The 18747-nt window shown below is 44.9% G+C and overlaps 1 protein-coding gene across 3 annotated transcripts in view; it reads right to left on the bottom strand.

Moving 5' to 3' along the window:
* LOC115116727 (diacylglycerol kinase eta-like) overlaps positions 1-18747 on the bottom strand; it is a 143150-nt gene that overhangs the window by 90822 nt on the left and 33581 nt on the right. For all 3 annotated transcript variants that reach the window (XM_065015816.1, XM_065015810.1, XM_065015819.1), the window contains one exon: positions 10852-10932. In XM_065015816.1, the coding sequence (XP_064871888.1) occupies positions 10852-10932 (81 nt within the window). The remainder of the gene's footprint in view (positions 1-10851; positions 10933-18747) is intronic.

Genomic DNA, 18747 nt, shown 5'->3' with positions numbered 1-18747 from the left:
CCCTCCTCTCTTCTCCAGACCATTTCCGGAGACCTTCTCCCTTACCTCACCTCGCTCATCAACTCATCCCTGACCGCTGGCTACGTCCCTTCCGTCTTCAAGAGAGCGAGAGTTGCACCCCTTCTGAAAAAACCTACACTCGATCCCTCCGATGTCAACAACTACAGACCAGTATCCCTTCTTTCTTTTCTCTCCAAAACTCTTGAACGTGCCGTCCTTGGCCAGCTCTCCCGCTATCTCTCTCAGAATGACCTTCTTGATCCAAATCAGTCAGGTTTCAAGACTAGTCATTCAACTGAGACTGCTCTTCTCTGTATCACGGAGGCGCTCCGCACTGCTAAAGCTAACTCTCTCTCCTCTGCTCTCATCCTTCTAGACCTATCGGCTGCCTTCGATACTGTGAACCATCAGATCCTCCTCTCCACCCTCTCCGAGTTGGGCATCTCCGGCGCGGCCCACGCTTGGATTGCGTCCTACCTGACAGGTCGCTCCTACCAGGTGGCGTGGCGAGAATCCGTCTCCACACCACGTGCTCTCACCACTGGTGTCCCCCAGGGCTCTGTTCTCCTATTCTACTCTCCTATTCTCGCTATACACCAAGTCACTTCGCTCTGTCATAACCTCACATGGTCTCTCCTATCATTGCTATGCAGACGACACACAATTAATCTTCTCCTTTCCCCCTTCTGATGACCAGGTGGCGAATCGCATCTCTGCATGTCTGGCAGACATATCCGTGTGGATGACGGATCACCACCTCAAGCTGAACCTCGGCAAGACGGAGCTGCTCTTCCTCCCGGGGAAGGACTGCCCGTTCCATGATCTCGCCATCACGGTTGACAACTCCATTGTGTCCTCCTCCCAGAGCGCTAAGAACCTTGGCGTGATCCTGGACAACACCCTGTCGTTCTCAACTAACATCAAGGCGGTGGCCCGTTCCTGTAGGTTCATGCTCTACAACATCCGCAGAGTACGACCCTGCCTCACACAGGAAGCGGCGCAGGTCCTAATCCAGGCACTCGTCATCTCCCGTCTGGATTACTGCAACTCGCTGTTGGCTGGGCTCCCTGCCTGTGCCATTAAACCCCTACAACTCATCCAGAACGCCGCAGCCCGTCTGGTGTTCAACCTTCCCAAGTTCTCTCACGTCACCCCGCTCCTCCGCTCTCTCCACTGGCTTCCAGTTGAAGCTCGCATCCGCTACAAGACCATGGTGCTTGCCTACGGAGCTGTGAGGGGAACGGCACCTCAGTACCTCCAGGCTCTGATCAGGCCCTACACCCAAACAAGGGCACTGCGTTCATCCACCTCTGGCCTGCTCGCCTCCCTACCACTGAGGAAGTACAGTTCCCCCTCAGCCCAGTCAAAACTGTTCGCTGCTCTGGCCCCCCAATGGTGGAACAAACTCCCTCACGACGCCAGGACAGCGGAGTCAATCACCACCTTCCGGAGACACCTGAAACCCCACCTCTTTAAGGAATACCTAGGATAGGATAAAGTAATCCCTCTCACCCCCCCCTTAAAAGATTTAGATGCACTACTGTTCCATTGGATGTCATAAGGTGAATGCACCAATTTGTAAGTCTCTCTGGATAAGAGCGTCTGCTAAATGACTTAAATGTAAATGTCTTAAATGGATAAGGATTGGGAGGAGGGGTTGCCATGGTTACTGTTAGCCACCAGGGAGGTTTCACAGGAGAGCACAGGTTTCAGTCTAAATTACTTAGTGTTCGGACATAGTGTGTGTATGGGCTTCTAGCGGTGCTCCAGGATGACTGGAAGTCTCCCAAGCCACCCTGTTATCTTATGTGTGTGATTTCCGGCGAAGCCTGAATGCCGTCGGCGAGATGGGTAAAGAGAAGCTATCGTCTTCACCGAGGAATATTTGATCGCCGAGCTGAGCCTCGTCACTTTAGTTCAGGTGACCAGGTTCTTGCTGTGCTGCCAATAGTTGGTTCTCCTTTTCAAGCCAAATTTCAAGGTCCATATACGGCTGTGCGCCAGTGCACTGAGCAAAACGATCTAGTTGCCACTCCGGAACGGAGGAAAGTGCACCAACTGCTCAATCTGCTAAAACCCTGTTACGCACGTTCCTCTGGGACCGTAGACCGTATGTCTGCATGGTGAGGAGGACGTCTCTGGTCCCGAATATTGCATACTGCAGGGTAGATTGAACAATTCAGAGTCACTGGATGTTTTGGAAAGCCTTCTCGATCATCTACCTGCTGATAGGCGAGACGAGTTAGTTGGTCTGATTCAGAGTTTTCCAGATTTGTTTTCTGATATACTGTTGTTTGAAAAAGTTTGGGCACCCCTGACAATTTCCATGATTTCCATTTATAAATAATTGGGTGTTTGGATCAGCAATTTCATTTTGATCTATCAAATAACTGATGGACACAGTAATATTTCAGTAGTGAAATGAGGTTTATTGGATTAATAGGAAATGTCCAATATGCGTCCAAACAAAATTAGACAGGTGCATAAATTTGGGCACCCTAATAGAAAAATCACATCAATATTTAGTAGAGCCTCCTTTTGCTAAAATAACAGCCTCTAGACACTTCCCATAGCCTCTAATGAGTGTCTGGATTCTGGATGAAGGTATTTTGGACCATTCCTCCTTACAAAACATCTCCAGTTCAGTTAGGTTTGATGGTTGCCGAGCATGGACAGCCCGCTTCAAATCATCCCACAGATTCTCAATGATATTCAGGTCTGGGGACTGGAATGGCCATTCCAGAACATTGTACTTGTTCCTCTGCATAAATGCCAGAGTAGATTTTGAGCAGTGTTTTGGGTCCTTGTCTTGTTGAAATATCCAGCCCCGGCGTAACTTCAACTTTTGACTGATTCTTCAACATTATTCCCAAGAATCTGCTGATATTGAGTGGAATCCATGCGACCCTCAACTTTAACAAGATTCCCAGTACCGGCACTGGCCACACAGCATGATGGAACCCCCACCAAATTTTACTGTGGGTAGCAAGTGTTTTTCTTGGAACGCTGTGTTCTTTTGCCGCCATGTATAACGTCCGTTATGACCAAATAACCCAATCTTTGTTTCATCAGTCCACAGCACCTTATTCCAAAATGAAGCTGGCTTGTCCAAATGTGCGTTTGCATACCTCAAGCGACTCTATTTGTGGCGTGTGTGCAGAAAAGGCTTCTTCCGCGTCATTCTCCCATACAGCTTCTCCTTGTGCAAAGTGCTCTGAATTGTTGAACGATGCACAGTGACACCATCTGCAGCAAGATGTTGTAGGTCTTTGGAGGTGGTCTGTGGGCTGTTTTTGACCGTTCTCACCATCCTTCGCCTCTCTGATATTTTACTTGGCCTGCCACTTCTGGCCTTAACATGAACTGTGCCTGTGTTCTTCCATTTCCTCACTATGTTCCTCACAGTGGACACTGACAGCTTAAATCGCTGCGATAGCTTTTTGTAGCCTTCCTCTAAACCATAATGTTGAACAATCTTTGTTTTCAGGTCATTTGAGAGTTGTTTTGAGGCCCCCATGTTGCCACTCTTCAGAGGAGAGTCAAAGAGAACAATAACTAGTACCTCCACGTATAAACTTAACAGAACACAATATTGACTTTGGGGACGCAGACCCCATCCATCAGCGGTTCAATAGAGTTTCTTGAGAGAAACTTGAGTCCTATTGATTGGCGTAAGCCGTTTCTCATACGCGTTGTCACTGAGTGTATGCATGTTGTCCGCGTGACCGGCCACTGTTTCTTTTTGTGGATTTTATATTATCCTGTTCTGTCGCTCCTGTCATCTGTTTCCTGTTGTCCTTGTTTTTTTCTTTCCTCTTGAAGGTTGCTTCCTGTGCGCAAAGGTTGCGGAGGTCTGGGGAGGACGAGTTCGGCTGGGGCCGTGGAGTACCGTTAACAAGGGCAGTATTTTGTTTGTGTTTATGTATGTTTGGTTGGTGTTGTGTCTTGGGGTCCTTGGTGGTCCCTGGATATATTGGGGGGGGGGGTGACCCTCCCACTCTGTCTGCCTCGTTCTTTATCTTTGTTTTCCTTAATATGATATCTGTAAAGGATGGTTGCTGAGGGAAACTGGACTGTGTTTGGAAACTCTCCAGTCCCCTGATGAGCCTCCTCAGGTCAAAGGGCAGATGGGGAGTAATTTGGTTTGGGAGTCTATGTCCTTCTGTGTATGTGTGTGTCTAATTTATAATCATATCACTTCATTTACCATGTTTGATCATTCCAATAAATATGCTTTCTTCTGCTAGAGTGGACAGGGTAGCCTAGTGGTTAGAGTGTTGGGCTAGTAACCAAAAGGTTGCAAGTTCGAATCCCCGAGCTGACAAGGTACAAATCTGTCGTTCTGCCCCAGAACAAGGCAGTTAACCCACTGTTCCTAGGCCATCATTGAAAATAAGATGTTGTTGTTAACTGACTTGCCTGGTTAAATAAAGGGTAAATAAATAACCCCACAGTATCTCTAATGAATGTGTTGTTAACTGACTTGCCTGGTTAAATAAAGGGTTAATAAATAACCCCACAGTATCTCTAATGAATGTGTTGTTAACTGACTTGCCTGGTTAAATAAAGGGTAAATAAATAACCCCACAGTATCTCTAATGAATGTGTTGTTAACTGACTTGCCTGGTTAAATAAAGGGTTAATAAATAACCCCACAGTATCTCTAATGAATGTGTTGTTAACTGACTTGCCTGGTTAAATAAAGGGTAAATAAATAACCCCACATTATCTCTAATGAATGTGTTGTTAACTGACTTGCCTGGTTAAATAAAGGGTAAATAAATAACCCCACAGTATCTCTAATGAATGTGTTGTTAACTGACTTGCCTGGTTAAATAAAGGGTAAATAAATAACCCCACAGTATCTCTAATGAATGTGTTGTTAACTGACTTGCCTGGTTAAATAAAGGGTAAATAAATAACCCCACAGTATCTCTAATGAATGTGTTGTTAACTGACTTGCCTGGTTAAATAAAGGGTTAATAAATAACCCCACAGTATCTCTAATGAATGTGATCCTACGGTGCTTCTGCTGCACTTCATCTAGAAAATCATATCTAGATTGGACTTTCTTTGCTTAAACACGTTAACAAGAGTCATACAGCATATAACCAACATTCAGCTTCTATAATGAGGGGCTTACACTGCTATCATCTATCTAAATGAGTTTTCAATTGCCTGGAGCTGAGATCACAGCATTGTGGATTTGATTAACTGAATTGAATATCAAGGTGTTACCATATTCTATTCAATAAGATTACCACTTGCAGAAAAGCACGAACAGGACCAAACATGCTGCTCACACATACACAGACACACACACGAAGACACATCCAGTCATTGTGCATGTGTAGATGTTGTGCTAACTAATGAAGAGAACGCTATTACTACATACAATCAACAATCTGCATCAACAGCTAACACATACAACTGTTTGAGAAAATACACAATATAGCCAATATACACAATATCTATGTCCATGCCACTGAAAAGGTTAAGTTAGAGCTCATTAACCTTAATAAAAAAATAAGTCAGATTTGCAGTTTCACGTGTGTTAAGCTTAAATTTCACAAGTGAAACCATATTTGCACATGTATTCAATTTAGAGTTCACATGTTAACACCACCTTTTGGTAGAATAACATGTTTTCACCTCACATGAATTGCAGTTTTGCGTGTGAAATGGAATGTTTCTGTCACGCCCTGATGTGTTTCACCTGTCTTTGTGATTGTCTCCATTCCACCCTGATGTGTTTCACCTGTCTTTGTGATTGTCTCCATTCCACCCTGATGTGTTTCACCTGTCTTTGTGATTGTCTCCATTCCACCCTGATGTGTTTCACCTGTCTTTGTGATTGTCTCCATTCCACCCTGATGTGTTTCACCTGTCTTTGTGATTGTCTCCATTCCACCCTGATGTGTTTCACCTGTCTTTGTGATTGTCTCCACCCCCCTCCAGGTGTCACCCATCTTCCCCATTATCCCCTGTGTATTTATACATGTGTTTTCTGTCTCTCTGTTGCCAGTGTGTCTTGTTTGTTCAAGCTGAGCCTTTGTGAGGAAATAGAGTTAATCAAATATTTACTAAATAAGCTAATGTAAAAAAATGTAATAAAATCAAAAAGTAACACAAGAAAATTACATAATAACGAGGCTATATACAGAGGGTATAGGTTAGTCAAGGTCATTTGTGAAGTGACTATGCATTGATAATAAACAGTGGGTGGCCATTTGATTAATTGTTCAGCAGTCTTATGTCTTGGAGGTAGAAGCAGTTAAGGAGCAAGGTAAACAATAGTTGTTCAGGCAGTTGTTCATTGTTCCTTGGTAGGCCGTCGTTGTAAATAAGAATTTGTTCTTAACTGATTTGCCTAGTTAAAAAAAAAATGTCAGGAAGCTTGGCCCCAGTGATGTACTGGGCAGTACGCACTAACCTCTGTAGTGCCTTATGGTCAGTTGACATACCAGGCAGTGATGCAACCGGCCAGGATGCTCTCGATGGTACAGCTGTGCAAGTTTTTTGAGGATATGGGGACCCATGCCAAATCTTTTCAGTCTCCTGAGGGGGAAAAGTTGTTGTCGTGCCCTCTTCACAAGTGTCTTGGTGTGCTAAGACCATGATAGTTCTTGGTAATGTAGACACCAAGGAACTTGAAACTCTACCTGCTCTCTATCCACACCATGTTAATGTGGGTCCTGTTCGGCCCTCCTTTTCCTTTAGTCCATGATCAGCTCATTTGTCTTGATCACATTGAGAGAGAGGTTGTTGTCGCGGCACCACACTGCCAGGTCTTTGACCTCCTCCCTATAGGATGTCAGTCTCATCATTGTCGGTGATCAGGCATAAAAGGCATTTAGCTCGTCTGGTAGACTCGCGTCACCGGGCAGCTCACGGCAGGATTTCCCTTTGTAGTCCGTCAAATGTTTCAAGCCCTGCCACGTCCGACGACCGTCAGAGCCAGTGCAGTAGGATTCAATCTTAGTCCTGTATTGACGCTTTGCCTGTTTGATGGTTCGTCTGAGGGCATAGTGGGATTTCTTAGAAGCATCTGGATTAGTGTCCCTCTCCTTGAAAGCGGTAGCTCTGGACTTTAGCTCGTTGGGGATGTTACCTGTAATCCATGGCTTCTGGTTGGGAAATGTATATAGGGTCACTGTGGGGATGACGTTGTTCATACACTTATTGATGAAACCGTATCCACGTCATCTGACCACTTCTTTACTGAGCGAGTCACTGGTACTTCCTTCTTTAGTTTTTGCTTGAAAGCAGGAATCAGGAGGATAGAATTATGGACAGGTTTGCCAAATGGAGGATGAGGGAGAGTTTGAATGTGTCTCTGTGTGTGGTGGTGTAAAGGTGGTCTATAGTTTTTTTCCCTCTGATTGCACATGTGACATGCTGGTAGAATTGAGGTAAAACGGTAAGTTTCCCTGCATTAAAGTCCCCGGCCACTAGGAGAGCCGCTTCTGGATGAGCATTTTCTTGTTTGTTTATGACCTTACACAGCTCGTTGAGTGCGGTCTTAGTGCCAGCATCGGTTTGTGGTGGTAAATAGACAGCTATGAAAAACATAGATGAGAACTCTCTTGGTAGATAGTGTGGTCTACAACTTATCATGAGAAAAAAAATCTCCTGATTTGTTTACACGTGCATTCGCACATGTCTGAGGTGTTTGTTTCATATAATGTTTTTGTTAGGGATAAAGCCCCTTTAATACAACAACAATTTATCTGAGCCTAGAATCCCTGCAGAATCCTTAGCAAGCACCCTCACATGTACCGCAAGGTGCTTCCCCCAGCTACATCTCATTTTATATTCCCAGCAGCCGCCCACACACACATACACACAGAAAAGCACACAGACACAAAGGACACCAATAATACAAAAGCTAACACACAACCTCTTAGGGTTCTATCACCATGCTCCATATCTGTCCCTATAGTACACCAACCAATCTGCACAGACAACCTCAGCATCCTTCTGCTCACAGACAGACGGACAGACGAGCACCAGTATTCATTACCACTAACTGCGTCTGAAAGCCGTGCTACAGTGCACTTACCATTCACCCCCCCACACACTCTCTCACTGGCTCTGTCTCTCACTCTCTCCTTCTCTGTGTGTGTGGTCTTGCTGAATGGTGAAGCCTGCTCTCCCCCTGCCGGTGAGGGAGAGTGTGTGTGTGTGTGTGTGTGTGTGTGTGTGTGTCTCCTTCACTACAGCAGACCCTCCGCCGCTCGAGGAACAACCCACCAAACATATGGAGCAATAGTCTCTCCCTCTCTTTCAATTCAATTCAATGTAAGGTGTTTATTGGCATGAGAAACATATGTTACAGTTGCCGGTGAAGTAGATAATAAACAAATGTGAAATAAGTTTCAAAAGAATAAAGACATTTCAAACGTCATATTATGTCTATATACAGTGTTGTAACGATGTGCAAATAGTTAAAGTACAGAAGGGACAATAAATTAATATAAATAAATATAGGTTGCATTTGGATGTCGATTATGGCAGCTCCCCGCACCTCTCTGATTCAGAGGGGTTAAATGAGGAAGACACGTTTCAGTTGAAGGCATTCAGTTGTACAACTGACTAGTTATCCCCCTTTCCCTTCCCCTATTTACAATGGTGTTTATTCTTCACTGGTTGCCCTTTTCTTGTTGCAACAGGTCACAAATATTGCTGCTGTGATGGCTCACTGTGGTATTTCACCCGGTAGATATGGGAGTTTATCAAAATTGGATTTGTTTTGGAATTCTTTGTGGGTCAAATCAATCTGAGGGAAATATGTGTCTTTAATATGGTCATACATTAGACAGGAGGTAAGGAAGTGCAGCTCGGTCTCCACCTCATTTTGTGGGCATAGCAAGGCTATGCTCACTGAGTCTCTCTCTGACACACACACACACACACACACACACACACACACCCTTCCAAAACACCCCCCTGAACAGCCTGACCCAAAACACCCTCCTGAACAGCCTGACCCAAAACACCCTCCTGAACAGCCTGACCCAAAACACCCCCCTGAACAGCCTGACCCAAAACACATCCCTGAACAGCCTGACCCAAAACACCCTCCTGAACAGCCTGACCCAAAACACCCCCTGAACAGCCTGACCCAAAACACCCCCCTGAACAGCCTGACCCAAAACACCCTCCTGAACAGCCTGACCCAAAACACATCCCTGAACAGCCTGACCCAAAACACATCCCTGAACAGCCTGACCCAAAACACATCCCTGAACAGTCTGACCCAAAACACCCCCCTGAACAGCCTGACCCAAAACACACAACTGTCCTTGATGTTTAATGGTCTGCACATCTACATAAACTGGAATTGTCGGAATGTGCTTGAGAGAGTTTCAGAACAAAACGTATTAGCTGTTACATCTCTGTCTTCCTCTTTCTTTCTCATTCTCTTCCCCTCCCTTTCTGTTACTCTCATTCTCTTTCCCTCCCTTTCTGTTACTCTCATTCTCTCCCCCTCCCTTTCTGTTCCTCTCATTCTCTTTCCCTCCCTTTCTGTTACTCTCATTCCCTTTCCCTCCCTTTCTGTTACTCTCATTCCCTTTACCTCCCTTTCTGTTACTCTCATTCTCTTCCCCTCCCTTTCTGTTACTCTCATTCTCTTCCCCTCCCTTTCTGTTACCCTCATTCTCTTCCCCTACCTTTCTGTTACTCTCATTCTCTTCCCCTCCCTTTCTGTTACTCTCATTCTCTTTCCCTCCCTTTCTGTTACTCTCATTCTCTTTCCCTCCCTTTCTGTTACTCTCATTCCCTTTCCCTCCCTTTCTGTTACCCTCATTCCCTTTCCCTCCCTTTCTGTTACTCTCATTCTCTTCCCCTCCCTTTCTGTTACTCTCATTCCCTTTCCCTCCCTTTCTGTTACTCTCATTCTCTTCCCCTCCCTTGCTGTTACTCTCATTCCCTTTCCCTCCCTTTCTGTTACTCTCATTCTCTCCCCCTCCCTTTCTGTTACTCTCATTCTCTTTCCCTCCCTTTGTTACTCTCATTCTCTTCCCCTCCCTTTCTGTTACTCTCATTCTCTTTCCCTCCCTTTCTGTTACTCTCATTCCCTTTACCTCCCTTTCTGTTACTCTCATTCTCTTCCCCTCCCTTTCTGTTACTCTCATTCTCTTCCCCTCCCTTTCTGTTACCCTCATTCTCTTCCCCTCCCTTTCTGTTACACTCATTCTCTTCCCCTCCCTTTCTGTTACTCTCATTCTCTTTCCCTCCCTTTCTGTTACTCTCATTCTCTTTCCCTCCCTTTCTGTTACTCTCATTCCCTTTCCCTCCCTTTCTGTTACCCTCATTCCCTTTCCCTCCCTTTCTGTTACTCTCATTCCCTTTCCCTCCCTTTCTGTTACTCTCATTCTCTCCCCCTCCCTTTCTGTTACTCTCATTCTCTTTCCCTCCCTTTGTTACTCTCATTCTCTTTCCCTCCCTTTCTGATACTCTCGTTCTCTCTCTCCCTTGTCTTCATCTCTATTGCCCTCCAGTCTTTACATCCTCCCTTCCCTCCTTGCTTTTGCTGAGTCCAGCACTAAGAATGTTAACAACAGCTTCACGTTGAGATTCTACACACACACACACACACACACACACACGCTTCATACACACAACGCATGCACGTGATCATCATCAACATTGGCGGCCTCAGCATAGATGTAGTCACTATACATATAGTCACTGTGTGTGTGTGTGTGTGTGTGTGTGTGTGTGTGTGTGTGTGTGTGTGTGTGTGTGTGTGTGTGTGTGTGTGTGTGTGTGTGTGTGTGTGTGTGTGTGTGTGTGTGTGTGTGTGTGTGTGTGTGTGTGTGTGTGTGTGTGTGTGTAGAATCTCACCGTGAAGCTGTTGTTAACATTCTTAGTGCTGGACTCAGCCACGCTGGCATCAGATAGGTCCACCTCGTCAAATATCAGTGACTGCAGATAGGAGAGGAGAGATGAGAGGAGTAAGAGGTGAGATAAGAGAGGAGAGAGGAAAGGACAAGAGCAGAGAAGAGGAGAAGAAGAGAAGAGAGGGGAGAAGAGAGGTGAGAGTAAAGGAGAGGAGAGGGATGAGAAAGGAGAGGAGAGAGAGGAGAGAGGAGATAGGAGAGAGGAGGAAGAGGAAAGGAGGCAGACAAAACAACAACAGAATAACTACTCAGAGTATGATAAAACACAAAAAATGCTAAAATACACAAAACATATCTTGTCTCAGCCTATGAAGGAAATTCTATGGGAGTCTTATCTTAAACAATGACTTTAGGGCTGGGGTCAATCTCCACTGACCTAGAGAAGAAAATAAAAATCCATTTTGAATTCATAATTGAATAAATCCTGACTTGAGAGCTGTGCACACTACTACAAGGTACACATTTCCCTATAGATCACAATGCATGATTTACATAACCTCTGAGTTAAAAGCACTTCAACATCTGAAGTTAAGATTCAGTCCCTAATTGTCTAGCTGACCCCAACCCTGAATTTTAGTGTGCATTTACACAGGCAGCTAAATTCTGATATTTTTCCACTCGTTGGTCTCTTGACCAATCAGATCAATAATTGACCAATCAGATCAACAATTGACCAATCAGATCAACAATTGACCAATCAGATCAGTCCATCTTTCAGTATCATATACTTACTCTATAAGAATCACACATGCTCGTATGTTCGCCCAGGGCTAGTCAACCTTCCTACAGGGTGTGCAGGGTTTTGCTCCAACCCTACTAAAACTCTTCTGATTCAGCTAATCAGCTGCTGGTCAGGACCATGATTAACCTATATGGGGTGTTTGTACAGGGCCGTATCAAAAGCCTGCACCCCAGTACAGCTCTCCTGGAGGAGGGTTGGCCATCCCTTTGTTCTAGTGACACCTGTAAGCATGACGTATTATCAGACACTATACACATATCATATGGTAACAGGTGAGAAGGTAATGAGCCGGTAGTCTATGGTGGTAGTAATGGTGTTATGAAGCAAAACAAAGTACCATGCTAATGATGATAATATTCAACGTAGGCCAAGTAACTGTACACCTGATGGTTTCTATTCAACGTAGGCCAAGTAACTGTAAACCTGATGGTTTCTATTCAACGTAGGCCAAGTAACTGTACACCTGATGGTTTCTATTCAACGTAGGCCAAGTAACTGTAAACCTGATGGTTTCTATTCAACGTAGGCCAAGTAACTGTACACCTGATGGTTTCTGTTCAACGTAGGTCAAGTAACTGTACACCTGATGGTTTCTATTCAACGTAGGCCAAGTTACTGTAAACCTGATGGTTTCTATTCAATGTAGGCCAAGTAACTGTACACCTGATGGTTTCTGTTCAACGTAGGCCAAGTAACTGTAAACCTGATGGTTTCTATTCAACGTAGGCCAAGTAACTGTACACCTGATGGTTTCTATTAAACGTAGGCCAAGTAACTGTAAACCTGATGGTTTCTATTCAACGTAGGCCAAGTAACTGTACACCTGATGGTTTCTATTCAACGTAGGCCAAGTAACTGTAAACCTGATGGTTTCTATTCAACGTAGGCCAAGTAACTGTACACCTGATGGTTTCTATTCAACGTAGGCCAAGTAACTGTAAACATGATGGTTTCTATTCAACGTAGGCCAAGTAACTGTAAACCTGATGGTTTCTGTTCAACGTAGGCCAAGTAACTGTACACCTGATGGTTTCTATTCAACGTAGGCCAAGTAACTGTAAACCTGATGGTTTCTGTTCAACGTAGGCCAAGTAACTGTAAACCTGATGGTTTCTGTTCAACGTAGGCCAAGTAACTGTAAACCTGATGGTTTCTATTCAACGTAGGCCAAGTAACTGTAAACCTGATGGTTTCTGTTCAACGTAGGTCAAGTAACTGTACACCTGATGGTTTCTATTCAACGTAGGCCAAGTAACTGTACACCTGATGGTTTCTATTAAACGTAGGCCAAGTAACTGTAAACCTGATGGTTTCTATTCAACGTAGGCCAAGTAACTGTACACCTGATGGTTTCTATTCAACGTAGGCCAAGTAACTGTAAACCTGATGGTTTCTATTCAACGTAGGCCAAGTAACTGTACACCTGATGGTTTCTATTCAACGTAGGCCAAGTAACTGTAAACATGATGGTTTCTATTCAACGTAGGCCAAGTAACTGTAAACCTGATGGTTTCTGTTCAACGTAGGCCAAGTAACTGTACACCTGATGGTTTCTATTCAACGTAGGCCAAGTAACTGTAAACCTGATGGTTTCTGTTCAACGTAGGCCAAGTAACTGTAAACCTGATGGTTTCTGTTCAACGTAGGCCAAGTAACTGTAAACCTGATGGTTTCTATTCAACGTAGGCCAAGTAACTGTAAACCTGATGGTTTCTGTTCAACGTAGGTCAAGTAACTGTACACCTGATGGTTTCTATTCAACGTAGGCCAAGTAACTGTACACCTGATGGTTTCTATTCAACGTACGCCAAGTAACTGTAAACCTGATGGTTTCTATTCAACGTAGGCCAAGTAACTGTAAACCTGATGGTTTCTGTTCAACGTAGGCCAAGTAACTGTAAACCTGATGGTTTCTATTCAACGTAGGCCAAGTAACTGTACACCTGATGGTTTCTATTCAACGTACGCCAAGTAACTGTAAACCTGATGGTTTCTATTCAACGTAGGCCAAGTAACTGTAAACCTGATGGTTTCTGTTCAACGTAGGCCAAGTAACTGTACACCTGATGGTTTCTATTCAACGTACGCCAAGTAACTGTAAACCTGATGGTTTCTATTCAACGTAGGCCAAGTAACTGTAAACCTGATGGTTTCTATTCAACGTAGGCCAAGTAACTGTACACCTGATGGTTTCTGTTCAACGTAGGCCAAGTAACTGTAAACCTGATGGTTTCTGTTCAACGTAGGCCAAGTAACTGTAAACCTGATGGTTTCTATTCAACGTAGGCCAAGTAACTGTAAACCTGATGGTTTCTGTTCAACGTAGGTCAAGTAACTGTACACCTGATGGTTTCTATTCAACGTAGGCCAAGTAACTGTACACCTGATGGTTTCTATTCAACGTACGCCAAGTAACTGTAAACCTGATGGTTTCTATTCAACGTAGGCCAAGTAACTGTAAACCTGATGGTTTCTGTTCAACGTAGGCCAAGTAACTGTAAACCTGATGGTTTCTATTCAACGTAGGCCAAGTAACTGTACACCTGATGGTTTCTATTCAACGTACGCCAAGTAACTGTAAACCTGATGGTTTCTATTCAACGTAGGCCAAGTAACTGTAAACCTGATGGTTTCTGTTCAACGTAGGCCAAGTAACTGTAAACCTGATGGTTTCTATTCAACGTAGGCCAAGTAACTGTAAACCTGATGGTTTCTGTTCAACGTAGGCCAAGTAACTGTACACCTGATGGTTTCTATTCAACGTAGGTCAAGTAACTGTAAACCTGATGGTTTCTGTTGAAGCATGGCTGATATTTGTCCCACCTATGGCAGTCGGTCAGTCAGTAGAGATCAGTCAGTCAGTCAGTCAGTCAGTCAGTCAGTCAGTAGAGATCAGTCAGTCAGTCAGTCAGTCAGTCAGTCAGTCAGTAGAGATCAGTCAGTCAGTCAGTCAGTCAGTAGAGAGCAGTCAGTCAGTCAGTCAGTCAGTCAGTAGAGATCAGTCAGTCAGTCAGTCAGTCAGTAGAGAGCAGTCAGTCAGTCAGTCAGTCACTCAGTAGAGAGCAGTCAGTCAGTCAGTCAGTCAGTAGAGAGCAGTCAGTCAGTAGAGAGCAGTCAGTCAGTAAACAGCAGTCAGTCAGTCAGTCAGTCAGTAGAGAGCAGTCAGTCAGTCAATCAGTCAGTAGAAAGCAGTCATTCAGTCAGTCAGTAGAGAGCAGTCAGTCAGTCAATCAGTCAGTAGAGAGCTGTCAGTCAGTCAGTCAGTCAATAGAGAGGAGTCAGTCAGTCAGTCAGTCAGTAGAGAGCAGTCATTCAGTAGAAAGCAGTCAGTCAGTCAATCAGTCAGTAGAGAGCAGTCAGTCAGTCAGTCAGTCAGTAGAGAGCAGTTAGTCAGTCAGTCAGTCAGTCAGTAGAGAGCAGTCAGTCAGTCAATCAATCAGTAGAGACCAGTCAGTCAGTAGAGAGCAGTCAGTCAGTCAATCAGTCAGTAGAGAGCAGTCAGTCAGTCAGTAGAGAGCAGTCAGTCAGTCAGTCAGTCAGTAGAAAGCAGTTAGTCAGTCAGTCAGTAGAGAGCAGTTAGTCAGTCAGTCAGTAGAGAGCAGTCAGTCAGTTAATCAGTCAGTCAGTCAGTCAGTAGAGAGCAGTCAGTCAGTCAGTCAGTAGAGAGCAGTCAGTCAGTCAATCAGTCAGTAGAAAGCAGTCATTCAGTCAGTCAGTAGAGAGCAGTCAGTCAGTCAATCAGTCAGTAGAGAGCTGTCAGTCAGTCAGTCAATAGAGAGGAGTCAGTCAGTCAGTCAGTAGAGAGCAGTCATTCAGTAGAAAGCAGTCAGTCAGTCAATCAGTCAGTAGAGAGCAGTCAGTCAGTCAGTCAGTCAGTAGAGAGCAGTTAGTCAGTCAGTCAGTCAGTCAGTAGAGAGCAGTCAGTCAGTCAATCAATCAGTAGAGAGCAGTCAGTCAGTAGAGAGCAGTCAGTCAGTCAATCAGTCAGTAGAGAGCAGTCAGTCAGTCAGTAGAGAGCAGTCAGTCAGTCAGTCAGTCAGTAGAGAGCAGTTAGTCAGTCAGTCAGTAGAGAGCAGTCAGTCAGTTAATCAGTCAGTCAGTCAGTCAGTAGAGAGCAGTCAGTCAATCAGTCAGTCAGTAGAGGGCAGTCAGTCAGTCAGTAGAGAGCAGTCAGTCAGTCAATCAGTCAGTAGAGAGCAGTCAGTCAGTCAGTCAGTAGAGCGCAGTCATTCAGTCAGTCAGTAGAGAGCAGTCAGTCAGTCAATCAGTCAGTAGAGAGCAGTCAGTCAGTCAGTCAGTGAATAGAGAGGAGTCAGTCAGTCAGTCAGTAGAGAGCAGTCATTCAGTCAGTCAGTAGAGAGCAGTCAGTCAGTCAATCAGTCAGTAGAGAGCAGTCAGTCAGTCAGTCAGTCAGTCAGTAGAGAGCAGTTAGTCAGTCAGTAGAGAGCAGTCAGTCAGTCAGTCAATCAATCAGTAGAGACCAGTCAGTCAGTAGAGAGCAGTCAGTCAGTCAATCAGTCAGTAGAGAGCAGTCAGTCAGTCAATCAGTCAGTAGAGAGCAGTCAGTCAGTCAGTAGAGAGCAGTCAGTCAGTCAGTCAGTCAGTAGAGAGCAGTTAGTCAGTCAGTCAGTAGAGAGCAGTCAGTCAGTCAGTCAGTCAGTAGAGAGCAGTCAGTCAGTCAGTCAGTAGAGAGCAGTCAGTCAGTCAGTCAGTCAGTAGAGAGCAGTCATTCAGTCAGTCAGTAGAGAGCAGTCAGTCAGTCAGTCAGTCAGTCAGTAGAGAGCAGTCGGTCAATCAGTCAGTAGAGAGCTGTCAGTCAGTCAGTCAGTAGAGAGCAGTTAGTCAGTCAGTCAGTAGAGAGCAGTCAGTCAGTCAGTCAGTAGAGAGCAGTTAGTCAGTCAGTCAGTAGAGAGCAGTCGGTCAGTCAGTCAGTAGAGAGCAGTCGGTCAATCAGTCAGTAGAGAGCAGTCAGTCTGTCAGTCAGTCAGTAGAGAGCAGTCAGTCAGTCAATCAATCAGTAGAGACCAGTCAGTCAGTAGAGACCAGTCAGTCAGTCAATCAGTCAGTAGAGAGCAGTCAGTCAGTCAGTCAGTAGAGAGCAGTCAGTCAGTCAGTCAGTCAGTAGAGAGCAGTTAGTCAGTCAGTCAGTAGAGAGCAGTCAGTCAGTCAGTCAGTAGAGAGCAGTCAGTCAGTCAGTCAGTCAGTAGAGAGCAGTTAGTCAGTCAGTCAGTAGAGAGCAGTCAGTCAGTCAGTCAGTAGAGAGCAGTCAGTCAGTCAGTCAGTCAGTAGAGAGCAGTTAGTCAGTCAGTCAGTAGAGAGCAGTCAGTCAGTCAGTCGAGAGCAGTTAGTCAGTCAGTCAGTAGAGAGCAGTCAGTCTGTCAGTCAGTAGAGAGCAGTCAGTCTGTCAGTCAGTCAGTAGAGAGCAGTCGGTCAATCAGTCAGTAGAGAGCAGTCAGTCAGTCAGTCAGTCAGTAGAGAGCAGTCGGTCAATCAGTCAGTAGAGAGCTGTCAGTCCGTCAGTCAGTCAGTAGAGAGCAGTTAGTCAGTAGAGAGCAGTCAGTCAGTCAGTCAGTAGAGAGCAGTTAGTCAGTCAGTCAGTAGAGAGCAGTCGGTCAGTCAGTCAGTAGAGAGCAGTCGGTCAATCAGTCAGTAGAGAGCAGTCAGTCTGTCAGTCAGTCAGTAGAGAGCAGTCAGTCAGTCAGTCAGTAGAGAGCAGTCGGTCAATCAGTCAGTAGAGAGCAGTCAGTCTGTCAGTCAGTCAGTAGAGAGCAGACGAGCCAGGACCTGTTAATAGGATCAACATGATATCTAAACACAACCTGCCTGATGACGACATCACTACTGCCTGAGTCCTTGCTCTTAAAGGCCCGGAGGCCAACTACACTGCAGCTGGTAGAGGAATGCCCCTACTGTGTGTGTGTGTGTCCTTAAAAACTGCAGCTGTCAGAGAAATGCGCCATTTATGACACACTCTCCTGGGCTGGTTTAACAGCAGGGTGGGGACACCAGAGAGTGTGTCTGTGGAATGCCATCATAAACATTGCCACTACTTCCAGCACTCTTGGCTGTCATGACATGGCTGGCATCACGTGTGTGTGTGTGTGTGTGTGTGAGAGTCTGTTTGTGAGGTCTTATCAACTAACACACAGCAGGATGTATTGGATGTCCATTGCAGAGACGGTGTAGATCAGGACTCTGTTCAAACACTTTAAAAAAACTTCTATCGTCCTTTTCTTGAACTAGTCATTAATCTGTATGTTATTGGATAAGGAAAACCCTTTCAACCAATCCAATTACTTCAAGGAAAGGAGGAAGCAAATTTGGATTTCGGACGTATTGGAACAGGGTCCAGGTCAGTGTTTCCCAATTCCAGTCCTCGAGTACGCCCAACATCACATCATTTAGTTCTGGAGCAGGTGGTAAAACTCTGGTCCACTGTGGGCCAGCTGGTTTCCTTAAAGTACTGCTGGAAGCAAATGTTACGTTGATGCTTCATCTCGTCAGACATATTCACTGACCCAATAGAATAGGTGGGAAGAATTGACAAAACCAGCAGGACTGTAGCCCTCGAGCACTGAATTTACAGCCATACAGACTTAAATCAGAAAGAGTCTTACACCAGATCAGAGTCTAGAGCAGGGATCATCAACTAGATTCAGCCACCGGACAATTGTTTCTTGAGTGGATTGTTGGGGTCCAGGACATAATTACAAATCATTTGTAGACTGCAAATGGATCGCAAGAAGCTCAAACAGAAATAATATTGGACAAAAACATAATAATTTCAAACCTTGCTTATATTTGTATACAATCACTTATCTTTATCATGTGTGGGAATACTATGGAACAGATATCCTATATTAAAATCACTTGGAGGTGAATTGCTGGTGTTTTTACAGTCTTTTTTGTCCAACAATAAAAGTATGTATACTTTGGGGGGCCAAATAAAACCACCCACATGCCGAATTCCTGCCAGTTTGTTGAACCCTGATCTAGAGCCATAAATCAAAGTCCACAGCCTTAGAGCCTTAGGTCAGAGTCTAGAGCCTTAAGTCAGAGTCTGGAGGCTTACGTCAGATTCTAGAACCTAAAGTGAGA

This window comes from Oncorhynchus nerka, linkage group LG3 (assembly GCF_034236695.1).
Source record: "Oncorhynchus nerka isolate Pitt River linkage group LG3, Oner_Uvic_2.0, whole genome shotgun sequence".
Classification (NCBI taxonomy): Eukaryota; Metazoa; Chordata; class Actinopteri; order Salmoniformes; family Salmonidae; genus Oncorhynchus; species Oncorhynchus nerka.
Note: the sequence above shows the minus strand (reverse complement) of the source record. Positions and strands in the feature narration are given on the sequence as shown.